The sequence below is a fragment of the Haliaeetus albicilla genome, chromosome 13, assembly GCF_947461875.1.
Source record: "Haliaeetus albicilla chromosome 13, bHalAlb1.1, whole genome shotgun sequence".
NCBI classification, from domain to species: Eukaryota; Metazoa; Chordata; class Aves; order Accipitriformes; family Accipitridae; genus Haliaeetus; species Haliaeetus albicilla.
This window is the reverse complement of record NC_091495.1, coordinates 40295215-40309801: the sequence shown is the minus strand read 5'-3', so window position 1 is coordinate 40309801 and position 14587 is coordinate 40295215. Positions and strand designations below refer to the sequence as shown.

The 14587-nt window shown below is 40.0% G+C and overlaps 1 protein-coding gene across 3 annotated transcripts in view; it reads left to right on the top strand.

Moving 5' to 3' along the window:
* EBF2 (EBF transcription factor 2) overlaps nt 1–14587 on the top strand; it is a 150121-nt gene that overhangs the window by 114529 nt on the left and 21005 nt on the right. For all 3 annotated transcript variants that reach the window (XM_069801071.1, XM_069801070.1, XM_069801072.1), the window contains exons 8-10: nt 5717–5834; nt 7615–7745; nt 8320–8446. In XM_069801071.1, coding sequence (XP_069657172.1) covers nt 5717–5834; nt 7615–7745; nt 8320–8446 — 376 coding nt within the window. The remainder of the gene's footprint in view (nt 1–5716; nt 5835–7614; nt 7746–8319; nt 8447–14587) is intronic.

Below are 14587 nucleotides of genomic sequence, written 5' to 3'. Positions count from 1 at the left end.
TATGATGCCCTCCATTTAATGAGGACTTCTCCTAGAGAACTTGATTGAAGCCCAATGATACTTAATGGTAACGACCGGTGTGTAATGGGGGACAATAATTCTGTGGAATTAAGATGAGGCACTTCAGCTAAAATGCTTCAGCTGAGACCTGGTGCTAACGCATTAGACTCCTGTTGATTGGGAATTCTGCTTCATCCAGTAACACACTGATTAAACAGATCCTACAGTGCCATGGTCGAGAGAATGGTACAAGGCAGCAGAACATCAATACTAACAATGGTCATCTTTGAACCAACATGCTTTTTTAGAAACAAAAAGAGAAAGGTCAGCAATTGCCCTCTGTTTTCAACAGAAATCATGACATGGAATGTTTCCTGGCAGGTATCCCCCTCTAGGTGCTCTAGGGAGAAAGAGAAAGGAAAAATAACAAGGTGTATCCCTGGGGAGGTTTCCTTCCTGACCTCAGAGTGGTTGAATCAGTTCATCATCGGGCACGTGAGCAAAGCAGGCTGTGTTTGAGAATTCACCCAGCTAGCTTCTCATACGAAGTTCTGAAGGAACTGTGTCATTCAGGAAAAAGAAAAATGGGTAAGAGTGGTGGGATAATGTTGTGAGTTAGGAATGTAGACTGTAAGAAATAAAGAGGGATAGCAAGAATGAAACATAACTGCTCTAAATCAAAATCCTTTTCAGATTGATGGTGAAAGAATGTGCCAGAGACCCCACGGTCAGATTTGGATATGGATAGAAATCGCTGAACTGTTGTTAGAGAGATGAATACTACACGGACTAATGTCATTATGAGAGACTAATTTCCCAGGTATAGATTGTGAAACAAATGCAACTAGTATCAGCAGAGTCTAGAGCTATTACTGGGTGGCAGATTTCTTCATCAACTAGTGACTGACCCAACAAAAGACGATGTTATTTTAGATTCTATCTGGGTAAGGGAAGGACTGACTGCAACTGCAAAAGAAAAAACACTCAAGGAGCTTAATGTGCTCACATCTGAAGACCAAATAGCCATTGTGACAGTGAGTTGCCAGAGTTGTGTATCATCTATTAAAAACAAACCACAGATGAAATTCTACCATGTCTCAGGTAAGCTTTGCCAGTAGTGAGAAGGATGCATTTGTACCATTGTACCCCACTGATTTCTTGTTTGGAATACAATATACTGGTTTAACTATATTCAAAAGAGAATGCAAATGGAATTGGAACAGGTGCAGGAACGGGTCATTAAGGTGACTGGGGAATGGACAAGAGCTTGGCTTAAATACTTCAGTGACATGCACTGAGAAGGGAACTGCTGTCTAAAAATATCCTAAGGTAGATCAGAATGGGAAATAATAATTTTAAAGCTAGCATTAAGTATAAACTGACTAAGAATAAATTTAGGCTGTAAACCATAAGTTCCCTAACCATCAGGACAAGTAGGCTTTAAAAACAAGGGGAATACCAAAGGCAAAAGCTTGAAATGGTTGAAGACAATTTTATAAAAGTAGCCTCATGGTTTGATTGTCTGTAATAGCAGGAGACGAGATGTCAGTGACCCAGGAGTTATCTCCTACCCTTGTGCCCCTAGAATCTTAGGAGGCCCCATTCCTGAAATGAAGTCCATGTGCATAGTTTTTTCTGTTAGCCTAGAGTTTGCAGCAGGCTCAGGGTCTCAGGGAGGATTTCCCAAAGAATTCAGTGGAGGTTTTGAGCAGAGAGAGGCTGCTGGCATTTTTCATGTTGTTTATCTTATTCCTAATCCAACTATGAAGCAAAGACATTATATTCTAGCATCTACTCCTGTATTACTCGCTCAGCCAAAACGCCTATTGACATCAATGGGAGCCCTGTCCAAGTGAAGACAGCAGGATGAGGCCTGACATCTTTTCTTCCACCCAGCTGGAAAATAATAATAATGATGATAATTTTTTAAATCCTCATAGTAGTTATTCTTTTGAAAAGTTAAAATAACATGGTGCTGTGACTAGAGAGTTATAAGGGAAAGTGCATCAGGAATGTAATATTGTTTCCAGATGTACAATGTCATAAAGAATTTTTTCCACACTTGGAATGGTAACAGGAATTTTTTGAGAGAGATCATTTACACAGTGATGAGATATGTTACATGTAAGTAAATGCCTGTATGCCTGGAATGTTTGTACCATATGTCTAAATAGGTGTCTATGAGTGATACAGCTTTTATATATACGATGATGTGTATTTACTTGCATATATGTGATTTTAAGAGGAGCATGCTTTAGAATATAGAAATACTAATATAATGTATAGATGGGAGAGGAAAATTTGTAGTAGCCAGGTAAAGGTTTGTAAAGAAATACAACACTTAGAACTTTGCAGGGGAGCGAGAGGGGGGCAGTGCAGCTCAGAAAACCTGAGTTTAATGTGCTAAAGACGGTTTGTCTGAATGTCGTGGTAGGTGAACCCTCATTGTGGTTTTTGAGCAGGGATTACATTGCAGAAATCCACCTGGGAAACAAAAATAATGTGGAGATACAGCACATGCATTTCTTCAGTACTGCTTGGGAATCATTGTTTTATGTCTGTGGCTTCCTAGCTAATAACAAGACCCTTACAGATTTGCAGAGAGAATCTTAAGAACTGCCAAAAATGTCGCTTAGAAGTGTGTAACTCCCTTACTGTTCCTGGAGATGGAACCTACATTTGGATGGATGAAGGAATAACACATTGCCCTCTTTATTTCTTGCTTGCTTGGTTGTCCTCTGAAACTCCAACAGAGGTGATGGGTTGATCCAGCTGTGGGGCTGCACACAATCTTTAGTCTTTATGCTGTCTGTGTCAAATTTGGCCCTCAGCTACAATTACCGGAACCCATGGCCTACCTGCCATACTTTGATGTTCTTGGATCATTCCCTTAGGATTACATCTTGCATTAACTACTGATTTGAGGTAGAAGACCATCAACTGAATAGGCATAGAAGCCAAATTCTCATATACAAGAAGTGCCATCAGATCAGGAAAAGAAAAATGCACCAAAACCATCTGCCAGTAATTTGCAAGTGCTGTGGACAAATCTGAGAATTTAAATCTCCGGGGAAGTTTGCACATCACCTTTCATCGGCACTAAATACAGGTTTTAAAAAAAAAAAAAAAGGCCTGGAATGTTTTACGATGTTAGGAGAACAAGTGTTATTGATAAATATGTGTTCAGAAGGCTATTGGCAAAAACGCATAGAAATGGTTAACAAGGTAATGGTAAGAAACGTTGACCTTGATTTGTTTAGCTAAGATGTAAAGATTTTTGAAGGTCAAAGGTGTTCTTGTGTAGTGTTTTGGAGTCTAACTGTGTCTGACCCTCTAACATTAAGCTGCTGTGGCCTGCAGTTTTGAAGAGTGAAGCAAACCAGGGGGAAAGAGAGAAGGGGGAGAGAACAGGAAATGGAGTGAGGTGTTTCAGGAAGTTGTCAGGAGTTGACTGATTGATTCCAGATGGAAAGGGTCACCCTTCATGACCCAGGAAATACTCACTGGGGGAAAGCAGTTGGCTTGTGAAAGGGAAGGGCCTGGGAGTTAGAGACCATAGTGGAATGCGCATTCCTCTTCCTTTTGTCCATAAAACGTTGGGTTTTAATCTTCAGTATAAAACAATTGGATTGTCATCTTCATCAGGCAAGAGGGAATGACTGGAGTGAAGAAGTTCAATAATTTTTATGTCCACAGTCTCACATGTTCGTACTTCACATCATTGATAATGAGTTGGCTAGTAGTGTTGTGGCAAAGATGACAAAGGTCTCTGCTGAATTTCAACAGTTCCTTAGAGATTACTGCAAATAAGGTCCAAAACTTTGAGAATGTTCTGGTCCAGATCTGAACTTTGCATTTTGTCCTGTCCCTGTGAATGCTGTATTTATTTACCCTAGGTCCCAGCCTGTGAAATGCCAAGTGGCTTTGACCCTCCTGTGATGAATGGGAGAGGTGAATAAAAATGGAACCGCTCATGGAGGGAGGTCTAAAAGTGCATCTTCCATTCCTGCTGGCTCCGGGAATAGAGGATGCTCAGCACTTATCTTCTAAACACAGGACTGTTTCTTGCTATTACTCATGCGACAGGGATCTCTACAACTCTTACTGAAATGTGGCTCTTGTATTGTGCACAACATTTACACCCATACGGTTATTCAAACAGGGAATATGTGTATACTTAAAGTCTGCATATATTATAAAGATCTCATACTGAGAGCATGTGGGGGTGTGTTTATCACATACATACCTTGTGTATGTGAGTTCAGATATGTATATATTATATAGTGTAACTGTATATATATGATATACTTTTTATTTACATTTGGTTACAATTTGAACACTTGTCGTAAATATTTCAGACACTGGAATAATTCAGGTCTATTCCCCTGTTGCCATAGTGTGCTCTGTGCTGGCCAGTGAGAGATTAAAATTTATTTCCATTGTTTAACGGAAAATAATGAAGTGCATCTGAGTGGGTTCAGCTATGTCATGCGGGAAATGTTCACTTTGGATAGGAGTCTCACTCCACCCAAATGTGCAATGATGAAATCAGTTGGCACACAAAAGCAACACATTTTGTGACAAGAATGCTTGAGAAGTATAAGCGTACGGTATGACAAGAGCCTTTTGGAATGAATTAAACTTGTCTCGAGAAAGAAAGTATTCTTTAAGCTAGCGTAATCCTGTAGGAGGGCAAGGTTTCTCCTGCTATATGCTGAATATAGTTTTATCAACAATTAGAGCTTGACATTCTCTTACCTAGACTATGACAGCTGTATCTGTGAAAATTCATGAACACATCCAGGGTCAGATTCTCAATAGCTGTGAATTACTGTAGCTGTGTGGCAGCTGAATGGAGTTAAGCTGATTTACACCAACTAATGGCCGAAACCTGAAAGTTTCAAGGAGATGCATCTTCTTTCAGTAGTTAAAATGCAGTTTGTTAATTTTTTTCCTAAAAGTTTGTGGTTTAAACGCACATATATTTCAGGATTTTTAGGACTTACAGCTTTGGGTATTGTATTGTAAAGGGAAAACTAAGTGGGATTAATTAACATATACAGTTACTTCCTCTAAGAATTCATATGCTATTGGAGCCAAACAACATAAGTCATGGAGGCTAAGGTTTAAAAACTGCTGCTTGATTTGGGGTCCTCAGGCTCAGATGATTTTCAAGAGGCACTCAGCATGCATATGTCAAAACCCAGACATATTAGGTACTGTTTTCACGTAGTAGGAGTTTCCATTTTGCTCAGTCAATGGAGACCTGTCTTTTCGAAGCAGATGCGGATACATTTGCATGTGTGCGCAGTACAGCAGATGGCTCTGAATCTGCATGTATGTATCGGAGGGCGAATTGCTGTGGTGCTCTGCAGCCTGCCCTCCGTGTTGGTATATATAGACCTCTTTGCCATCAGCTATGCTACAGTGCATCATAGGAAACTAAATTTAGGACCACCTGCAGTAGCTGGTTCATTATACAGTAAGAGCTTTATATCGTCCTTAGGATGCTATGTTAAATGGAATTAATGCATAGAATGAAGGCTGAAAATGTTTTCTCCCCTTCTTGTTAGGGAGTAAACACTGCAGGACATGATGCCATTTTACAAACAGAACAGGTTTTAACTAAACTGAACAATTAATCCTTAACAAGTTGAATTTCACAGTAAATTGTTTACCTGCCTCCTTCCTTTTTCTTCCCTTTCTAAATATCTAGGTTGTGCTATCAACAACAGTGAATGTTGATGGACATGTACTGGCAGTGTCTGACAACATGTTTGTTCACAACAACTCCAAGCATGGACGGAGAGCAAGGAGACTTGACCCCTCAGAAGGTAGGATATTTGTATGAAGAACAGTACACAAATGAATGCAAAAGCATATTGCCCATTCCTCAATTTCTATTTGTTTTCAGGAGGGAAGGAGAGCTAAGGGGCACTGCAGAACCTCAGGGGTTTAGAGAAGGAAGAGGCAGGAAAACAGTGTCTACTGCATGCAAAATATGATCCTCTTTACATCTAAGAGACTCCCCCTCCCCACTTTATTAATTAGTCTGTACTGCAAAGATGAAAAACACAGAAACACTAAGAATTATCTAAATTTCAGACTTCTCATTCAGCTGGGATAGATTTGATTTCAGGCAAATTAGGCAACATGACATCTTAGTTAAACAGAACTGTTACAGCACAAGATGTGTATGAAAAAGTGTCACTAGTTCCCTTAAACAAACTATGTGCAAAGCATAACAATGCGCAGGAGAAAACTGACACTAATTGATTTTAGTTTGTTTGGCTAAGCAAGACTCATGGCTGGCTACAGGATGGGTTTTGGACTATATTAAAGCAATTACAAATATTTGTATCTGTTAAGCTTCAAAATGGTTGGCCCCTCCTCTCCCTCTTCTCATACATTCATTACCAACGCATTCCACCTCTCTCACACAGACAGTACTCAAAATTAGCAGAAAATGCTATCTGTGTCTACTTTTCCCTCCCCTGCAGCTAGTGAAAGTGAGAAGAGCTAGTGATGTTAGTAGAAAAGACAAGCAAGGATATTATTTCATTATAATGTTTTGCTGCCCCACTTCTTAACTGTGCCCTATATCAACCTAAAAGAAGAATTAATGAACTGGAAGAAAATGATTGAATCAGTAAAGAATTCAGAGCGGTGTTAATTCTCCCCCAGCGGGCAGTGAAATGGTAGAAGGAAAATCCCAGGATTCCTAGCCTAGGAAGCCATCCAGTTTTTCCTTGACTGATTGGATGTGATTGACTGGCTGTTCAAAGGAGTCTCATGTTTTTGGAGCACTGCCAAAGTTCCCCTCCACCTCTGACCCTGTCAACATTGGGAATGGAGTGATGGATTGACTTTGGTTATGGCCTGGAAACCATATTGGGTTCCTGATGGGCTGTATAGTCCAGAGGCCTTGAACATATGGAAGAGAGAAGAAAAAAAAAATCTACTATATAAAATCAAGAAAACTATTAGAAATTGTCTCCTGGTAGGAATTGGAGGAAACATTTGATATTCCCATATCTTTTTTACCCATTGATAAACTTAATAAATCTTAATCTACCTCTTTTCACAGGGTTTAGCTTTTGTGTGATCATATGCTAATGAGTGGAGGTTTTTTTAAACAGCCTCTGCACAATCATTTAAGCGTTTCATTTTTACACCCACTACAGTTGGCCTATTAGGCTTTAATGACACAATGTTAAGTGCCAGTAATGAATAGGCAAGTAATTAACACTAGCAAGGCAGAAAACATGCATTTATTTATTTATTTATTTACTGGGCTTTGTGGAATGGTAAAGCAGCCTTCATGGGTGAATGGCTGGAGGGGACTTGTCCTAGGCCTTTGTCCGCACTAGGGAATTCATGCCAGCCGTGAAGCTGCAGCAGTGCGGAAACTCCCAGGAGCAGACAGGTGAAGATGCTCTAAGCTACGGTTTGCCTCAGTATGACTTAGGACCGCTTAATGTGCACAGAAGTTGCTTGCACCCATCTCCTGCAAGGGTTTACACCCAGTATTGCGAACAGTCTCTCAAAGCTGTGTGTGGGGAAAAAAACCCCACCCATAACCTGATGCTGTGATGTCCTTTTTGTTTGGTTTAGCCACACCGTGTATCAAAGCAATCAGCCCAAGTGAAGGTTGGACTACAGGGGGAGCGATGGTGATCATTATTGGAGATAACTTCTTCGATGGGCTGCAAGTTGTATTTGGAACCATGCTTGTATGGAGTGAGGTAGGTGGAGGTGCCTCCTGTTGCTAAACTTGAAGAAACACTCCTTTTCTGAGGAAAGTGGAAGGGGAACAGTGTTAATTCCTATTCCAATAATGGTACAAAAATGGTGCTGTGTAAGGCGGGCCATATAAGCCTGTGTGAAGGAAATTAATGGAACATGTTTTCTCTGTGGAACTCCTTGCTGTGTGATACTATTGAGACCAACTGCTCAGTAATACCCAGAATGGAATTGAACAACTCTAGGCGTCTGGAGACAGGTAAAGGTAAAGAAATAAAGAAAGGGTTAGAGTTTGGGAAGGAGAAAGAATTCCCTCAGGGTCCAGAAATAAGCCAGCAATTAAGCAACGGGCAAAACCAGCACTATTTTCCTGGTGACAATTTATCCTAAAATGTGTCTTCCTCTCCCAGAGGCAAGAAACTAGACCAGATGTATCACTTGCCTGATCTATAGTGTGTCCTATATAGGAATAAGCAATGCATTTACTCATAAAGCATGTTTAGAGGGTGAAAAGCGAAAGCGGGGGGAATAACACGGACACGTCATAATTGTGCCTCTGCTTTTGTTATTTCCTAGCTTATCACGCCTCATGCCATTCGAGTTCAGACACCTCCACGTCACATTCCCGGGGTGGTTGAAGTGACATTATCATACAAATCCAAACAGTTTTGCAAAGGCGCACCAGGCAGGTTTATTTACACAGGTAGGTGATTGCGATTTACGGTAGAGGAGCTTGAGCTCACAGCTTCTTTGTTTTGGTAATCAGTATTGACAACTCTCTGCTTGCTTGCTCGCTTTATTTATTTAGCCTCTTGCTGTTTGAAGGCCACTCTGCTAGTTGTGACATTTGGACATGTAAGGAGATAGCTTCATTGTTATGCAGAGGTGTTAAGGCACTGTTACTACATGTGTTAATATTTTTGCCAGATTAAAGCTCATGCTGTTATGATATGGGTCTGCCTATAGATATATTGAGTGTACAGGAACATGATAGCATTGTTGTACATACTGGAAGATGTTTTATTTATAATAGTATTTATTTTACATTTCCTTCTCGCTGGGGTTAACCTTTCATTTTCAAGATAATCCCAGAGGACAAGGAGAGCATCTTGTATCGAGAGAAGCCAATGAGCTGAGTGGAAAATAAATCTGTTGGGGTTTTTTAATTCTTAAATGGATTATCAACTTCTTTAGTGCCCTATATTCACCTCTGCTAGAAGGAAAACATTACCTATAGATCCAAAAGAAAAAAGTCACATGGGACCAGATGACCATCTCATTGAACTGTCAGTACCAGTAGTAATGATGATGGCATACGACATATACACTAAAGTTTCTGAAGCCTATTAAGCATGGCTGGAGAATAATGGTGCACCAAGTTCTAAAGGGTGGACTTATATTTAGATTGAATGACTTGCTCCCACCAAATTGTATTCAGATTTCTCAAAATGGGAGGATTTATTTAATTTTTTAAAGCCTCTTAGTACCAACAATCCTCATTAAATAATCTTTGTGTATTATAGTTGTCAAATTTTAAATCATAATTTAACTCAAAAATAATAATGAAGGTCTAAGAAATTTTTATTAAAAATTTTAAGGTAAAAACTTAACCACCTGTTGAGTGAATTAGTTAGAATTTTCCCAAAAGTGGAAAATCTGACACTTCAGGACTTTAGAAAGAACCAGATTTGTGAAGATCCTGTTACTGCCTTATGCCGTTTTATATAACCCTTATTAGTACACATGCTATATTAGTGTTTAGTTATGTATGTGGAAAGGTATTTATTCATACAACTGCCACACCTAGAAACCTGCAGCAAGAATTAAGTCTTCAATTATAGGTATATAATACTAGGTACTAGGTACCCTAATGAAATATAAGCCTAACTGACAAAGGATTATTTTTGTTATGCTAGAGGCCTGACTCACAGTTAATTGAAGATACTGAAATATCATCCATTGACTGAAACTGACTTTGAATCAAGCTCAAAGAGATTAGGACTTTCTTCTGATTTTGCACCAAAATAACTCCAGCGCAGTGCAAAGTCATTCTGGAATTATTCCTGGGCTTGTGAGATCATGATCTGGCCAAAAGCTTTTGAAATATGTTTTCTTCTAAGGCAGTGCATTGATTCATTGGTCTCTGGGAAAAGATGAATCTGATGTCTGAGCAGGTTAAACCTATCTCCTTTTCCTGAGAGGGAACCGGCAAAGCCATCAAACAGGTTAAAGATTCAAATCTGCATGCAAATACAATCATGTTTCTAAAGCGATGGGACAGGTTAACTTACCGGAGTCTGGCACTCCGTAAGCGAAGGAAACGGTGTCATTGATTCATGTGCAGTACAGGGCTTGTAGAGGCTGCGCTAGGCCTGATGCGTTTATCTTCAGAGAAGGAGAGACTGTTAATTCTTCAGTTATTAGTACAGATTTAAATGTAAAGTTCTTCTATGCCATTTTCTGCTTCTTGAGGCCTTGCTCTCACAGTGTCTTCAACACAGGCATTACTGAGGGCCAGCATCTGTGTGCTGTTGGCACCTATGTTGAAAGAGTTTTAGGAACAAAGTGATACAGAGATGTGTAATAGAAATGTGCATTCCTCTATGAAGAAAAGTCGTGTTATTACTGTAAAGCTGTTTTAAGTGCAAGACTTGCTTGTACCATCTAGGGGGGACTTGAGTCAGACTGTAGTGCAGTTCTTTGCCATGTTAATTAGTGCTTCCACAAAAAAATGGACATGAAGATGCATGTAGGAGCCAGCAGAAGAGAAGAAAGTTAAATATACTATCCCTATTTACTGCTGTTATTGGCATAGGGATATCTGTTAGCATTCTCGGAGGAGTGAGTGGGTGCTTACTGCCATATGTTACAAAACAGCATTTCACAGAAGATGCCGAGCTGTTAGAGCAAGGGTAGAACAGACAACTTTTCAATCTGTCTGTTCAAGAACCTGCAGTTCTCCCACCATGGCAGGCAAAATGATAAACACAGCTATTAGGTAGAGGCTCACCGGTGTAATCAATTCCCCCAGGTTGTTGCTGCTAATAGCAGTAAAAACAACTTCTAAGCTATGAAAATAACATGGTGGCATTTTTTTTTCTTTCCGTGGCTGTGCTGTCAGAAAACTGCTGGGATCCTGCTGTGAACAAATGCATTGATTTTTAACCTAGGCGAGATATATTCAGGCAGTCAAGGTCCTTCTGCCTGTAAGTCTTCTTCAGAACTTCCACAACAACTTTTGAACGTCTTGACCGATTTCTATCAGATTTTATCAGAAAGGTAGGAGCATCAAAGATGCACAGTTCCAGCACATTTCTGTGAAAATCGAAATTGGTAAGAGAGATCTGAATTAATCCTCCAGTGAAAGAAAGGGTGAAGAGCTCAATTATGTTATTATACAGCAGAGAAGCTACCAGAAGGACAGCCTCAGGAAACCACGTTGTTTAAACGCCACTGCCCGCAGAATGCATGTGTTTATCCATAGCACTCTGTAAAATATACTCAGCAGCAGCATGGAAGTGCATCTATTTGTTGGGTAGAGTGTAGCAGACAAATATCATCTACTGAAAAGGAAAGTTCAATAGATTTTATAATTATTGGTAAGGTAGTCCTGTGCATCATAATGAAAATCTGGGGTTTTTTTTCATGATAATTGAAGTTTATTATTTTCTTGATACTTTTAGTACTTTAGATTGCAATATATTTCTCCTAGCTGTCACAAAGTTTGCAGATAACATATCAGAGAATGCAGTAGGCTTGGAGACGCAAATAAGACCACTTCGCTCTTGAATTGTAGTTGCATCTATAAATGAGAATTTCTCCTCTAAATACCTTCCCTTTACATTCAGCTTGCACTTGGCAAAAACCTAAGAAATGCAGAGACATTAACATCAAGCCCAGGAGACTGAAAAGTGTAAAATCCTGCAAACTAAAAGCACGTGAAGATGTAGTTCTGTCAGAACTAGTAACAGCAGCAGCAACTAGCAGCCCCGGTACTACCTGGGTCATGTTGTATTAAGTCCTTCATCACTACTAAGTGCTGAGATATAACCTCATATGAAAAGCACGAAGGGTCAAGTCATATGTAAAATACTGAGTAGCTGGCTATAGGTACTTCACAGGTATAACAAGAATAATTATTCATATAAAACCAGACCTCAGAGGGTTTATCAGGGCCTCACTGCATCAGACATGGGCAACCGGTTACAGAAAGACATGTGCTTCCATTTTCTAGGTGAGACATTGCCACAGAAGGATGAAGGAAGATTAGCCGCTTGCCTGTGGTTTTACAGGAAAGCTTAAGATGGACAGGGGAACGGATGTCTCAGGTTCTAGTCACGGCTTTAATCACCAGAACACCAATACTCTTCTAAAACATGGAAACAGAAAAACAATGATCTTAGTATTGTGTGTATCTGCCTATGCCCTCAATATTTAATATACAATCAAATATTAATGTTTGACCTGATTATACTTGAGCTTTTTTCTTTTTTTTTTTAAAGAGTCACAATAAGACAGGTTGTTTGAAGAAGAAAATGATAAACTGTTGAAAAGATGACTATAAAAATTAGATATAAATTTCAAGGGTAAATCTAAATGCCACAGTAGGGCTGTTAGGGAAGCTCATATGTGTCCTGTAATGTGTATTTATAATAGGCTCCTTGCAAAGTGTGCTGTGCTAGCATTGCTGTAGTTATGGTTCTGTCAGCGTTTCCACTCTTAAGTGCTATCATTCAGGGTGCTGCAACTCAGCCATCAAATTCCTCTCATCGCTGAAATGTGATGTGTGGACTTTTCCATAAGGTTCCCAGATGGAAAACTTTTTTTATAGGAGTGAAGCCAAGAGGATTCTATGGACTTCTAATGGTGTACCACAGAGTACAGCAAAAATCTAGAGAAATGGCTTGTTATATGTTAATGGCAGTTGCTGCACCAACTTACATACTTTAGTAGTTAAGTATATACTTAAAGTGAGAGATAAAAAGTCTGTTTTTAAATCACCACAACTAAATATTTAGTCCCCGTGTGTACCTTAATCTGGTGAGAATACAGGTTACACATACATCTCCATGTTCTGAAGTACTTTTCTTTCATCAGCTGTTCCTAGACTAATAAGACATTTGCTCTCTGCTGCTAATCTAGCAGTAGCCCCATCCTCTCCTTTTAATACTACGCAAATTCAAATTCTCTGCTGCTGTAAGTAGTTCCATTATAGTTCCCTCGACTTTAATAACTCATACATCAGTTTACGCCAGCTGAGGATATGTCTCGTAGGCTTTCATATCTTAAGTTTGATCACAGCTCTGCCTTTACTTTGTCATAGAGATGCTAACCTGGAAATGTGTATATCAGGGAGGTTTTGAACATAATTTTCCTTGCTGAGCAGAAATCCTCCAGGGGTTAACTTGTCAGAGCAATGCAATATAAAATAATCTGTAGGATATGTTGGATTCCCGGGTTGCACCGTATCCGTCTCTATGCCAAGTACCAAGGATAGGAGGGTACTGGTTTGCGAAAGCTTGTAAGTAGATTTGAGAAGGTCTGGTTATCTGCTTGTGGGAAACAATGCTTACAAGGATGCAGTGAGCTCTACAAATTGGAAGAGCGAGTTCACTTGGCCAGAACTGATGTGACAGAAAGCATTTGCTCCTTCCACTGCTTTAACCTATGAAAGACACGTGCAATAGGAGGCAACACTGTGTTGGGAGTAGGGTGTTTGGAACAGCTGTTACCAAGACAGCAAATGTAACACCGGACCGCTGCAGTACACTTCTAGCAGCATGCTTCCAACTCCCGACCACAGCGTACCCCCCAGGCAGGCTGACCAGGATGTATGTACCTCCCGAGCCCAGGACTAGCATAATTATAGCAAGCGAGCTTCTCTAGCTGGCAACATGGAAATGTTTTTATTCTGTAGGGTGAACACCAAGCATCTCTTTACTGTTGGCTTGGGTGAAGGTAGTCACTAGTGCAAAGTTGGAATTCAAGCCTTTAAGGCCACTGGTGCCTTTTTCTCTACGTTAACACCTTTAAGAAGCTTAGGCATCACACTGCAAATACTACACTCCCTCCGGCTCGGTTTTCTGGGTTCAGGGTATTTCTAGAGGTATGCATACTTTGTTTCTTCTCATTCATACTTTGCAAACAGAGGACTTGTTACCCTTTGGGTTGCTTCATGGAGTAAAGCAAAGATCAGCTGCAGAACTTTGCTAAGGTCCTTGAACGTGGCCCTTTTTTGATTGGTGGAGAGGGAGAGCGCGCATCTCCCAAGGCATACGCTGGCAATATCAGAATGAGCTGTCACTCACGGTAAATTGTGCAGATCTTCATAACATCATCTTCCTTCAACAGTCTTATGTGCTTTGATGTGTGGTGAAATAATTAATACTTTAAATGTCAGCACTGTTATCGTTGGGTATCTGAGTTAGTCCCCATTGAGATGAATGGGACTGAGCTGTTGTTTCAGGTTTTGCAAATGCAGACAGATGTCACAGCATCAGTCGCTCAAGTGTGAGAATTTTTTTTTCTCCTATTCCAGTGAGTCATAATAGCTGGAGACTTGTATTTTTACAATGAAAGCATGGATTTTGGAGGGTAAGGAACAATATAAAAGAGGAAGCGCTGTGCCATCCTCTATTTAAGCCTTGTCATAAATAAAGTCTGGCAGACTGTGGGGCATTTAGACCTCTCTCTACTGCTGACTGTAACAATTCTGTTGTTACAACAGTTATGCTAGAGTGAGGTTTATAGACTGACCCACAGTGTAGTTTATTCACTAGATGGTTGCCCTTTTTTGCATACATTATATCATGTCATGCACAATTTTTTAAACTATGTTCTGGGA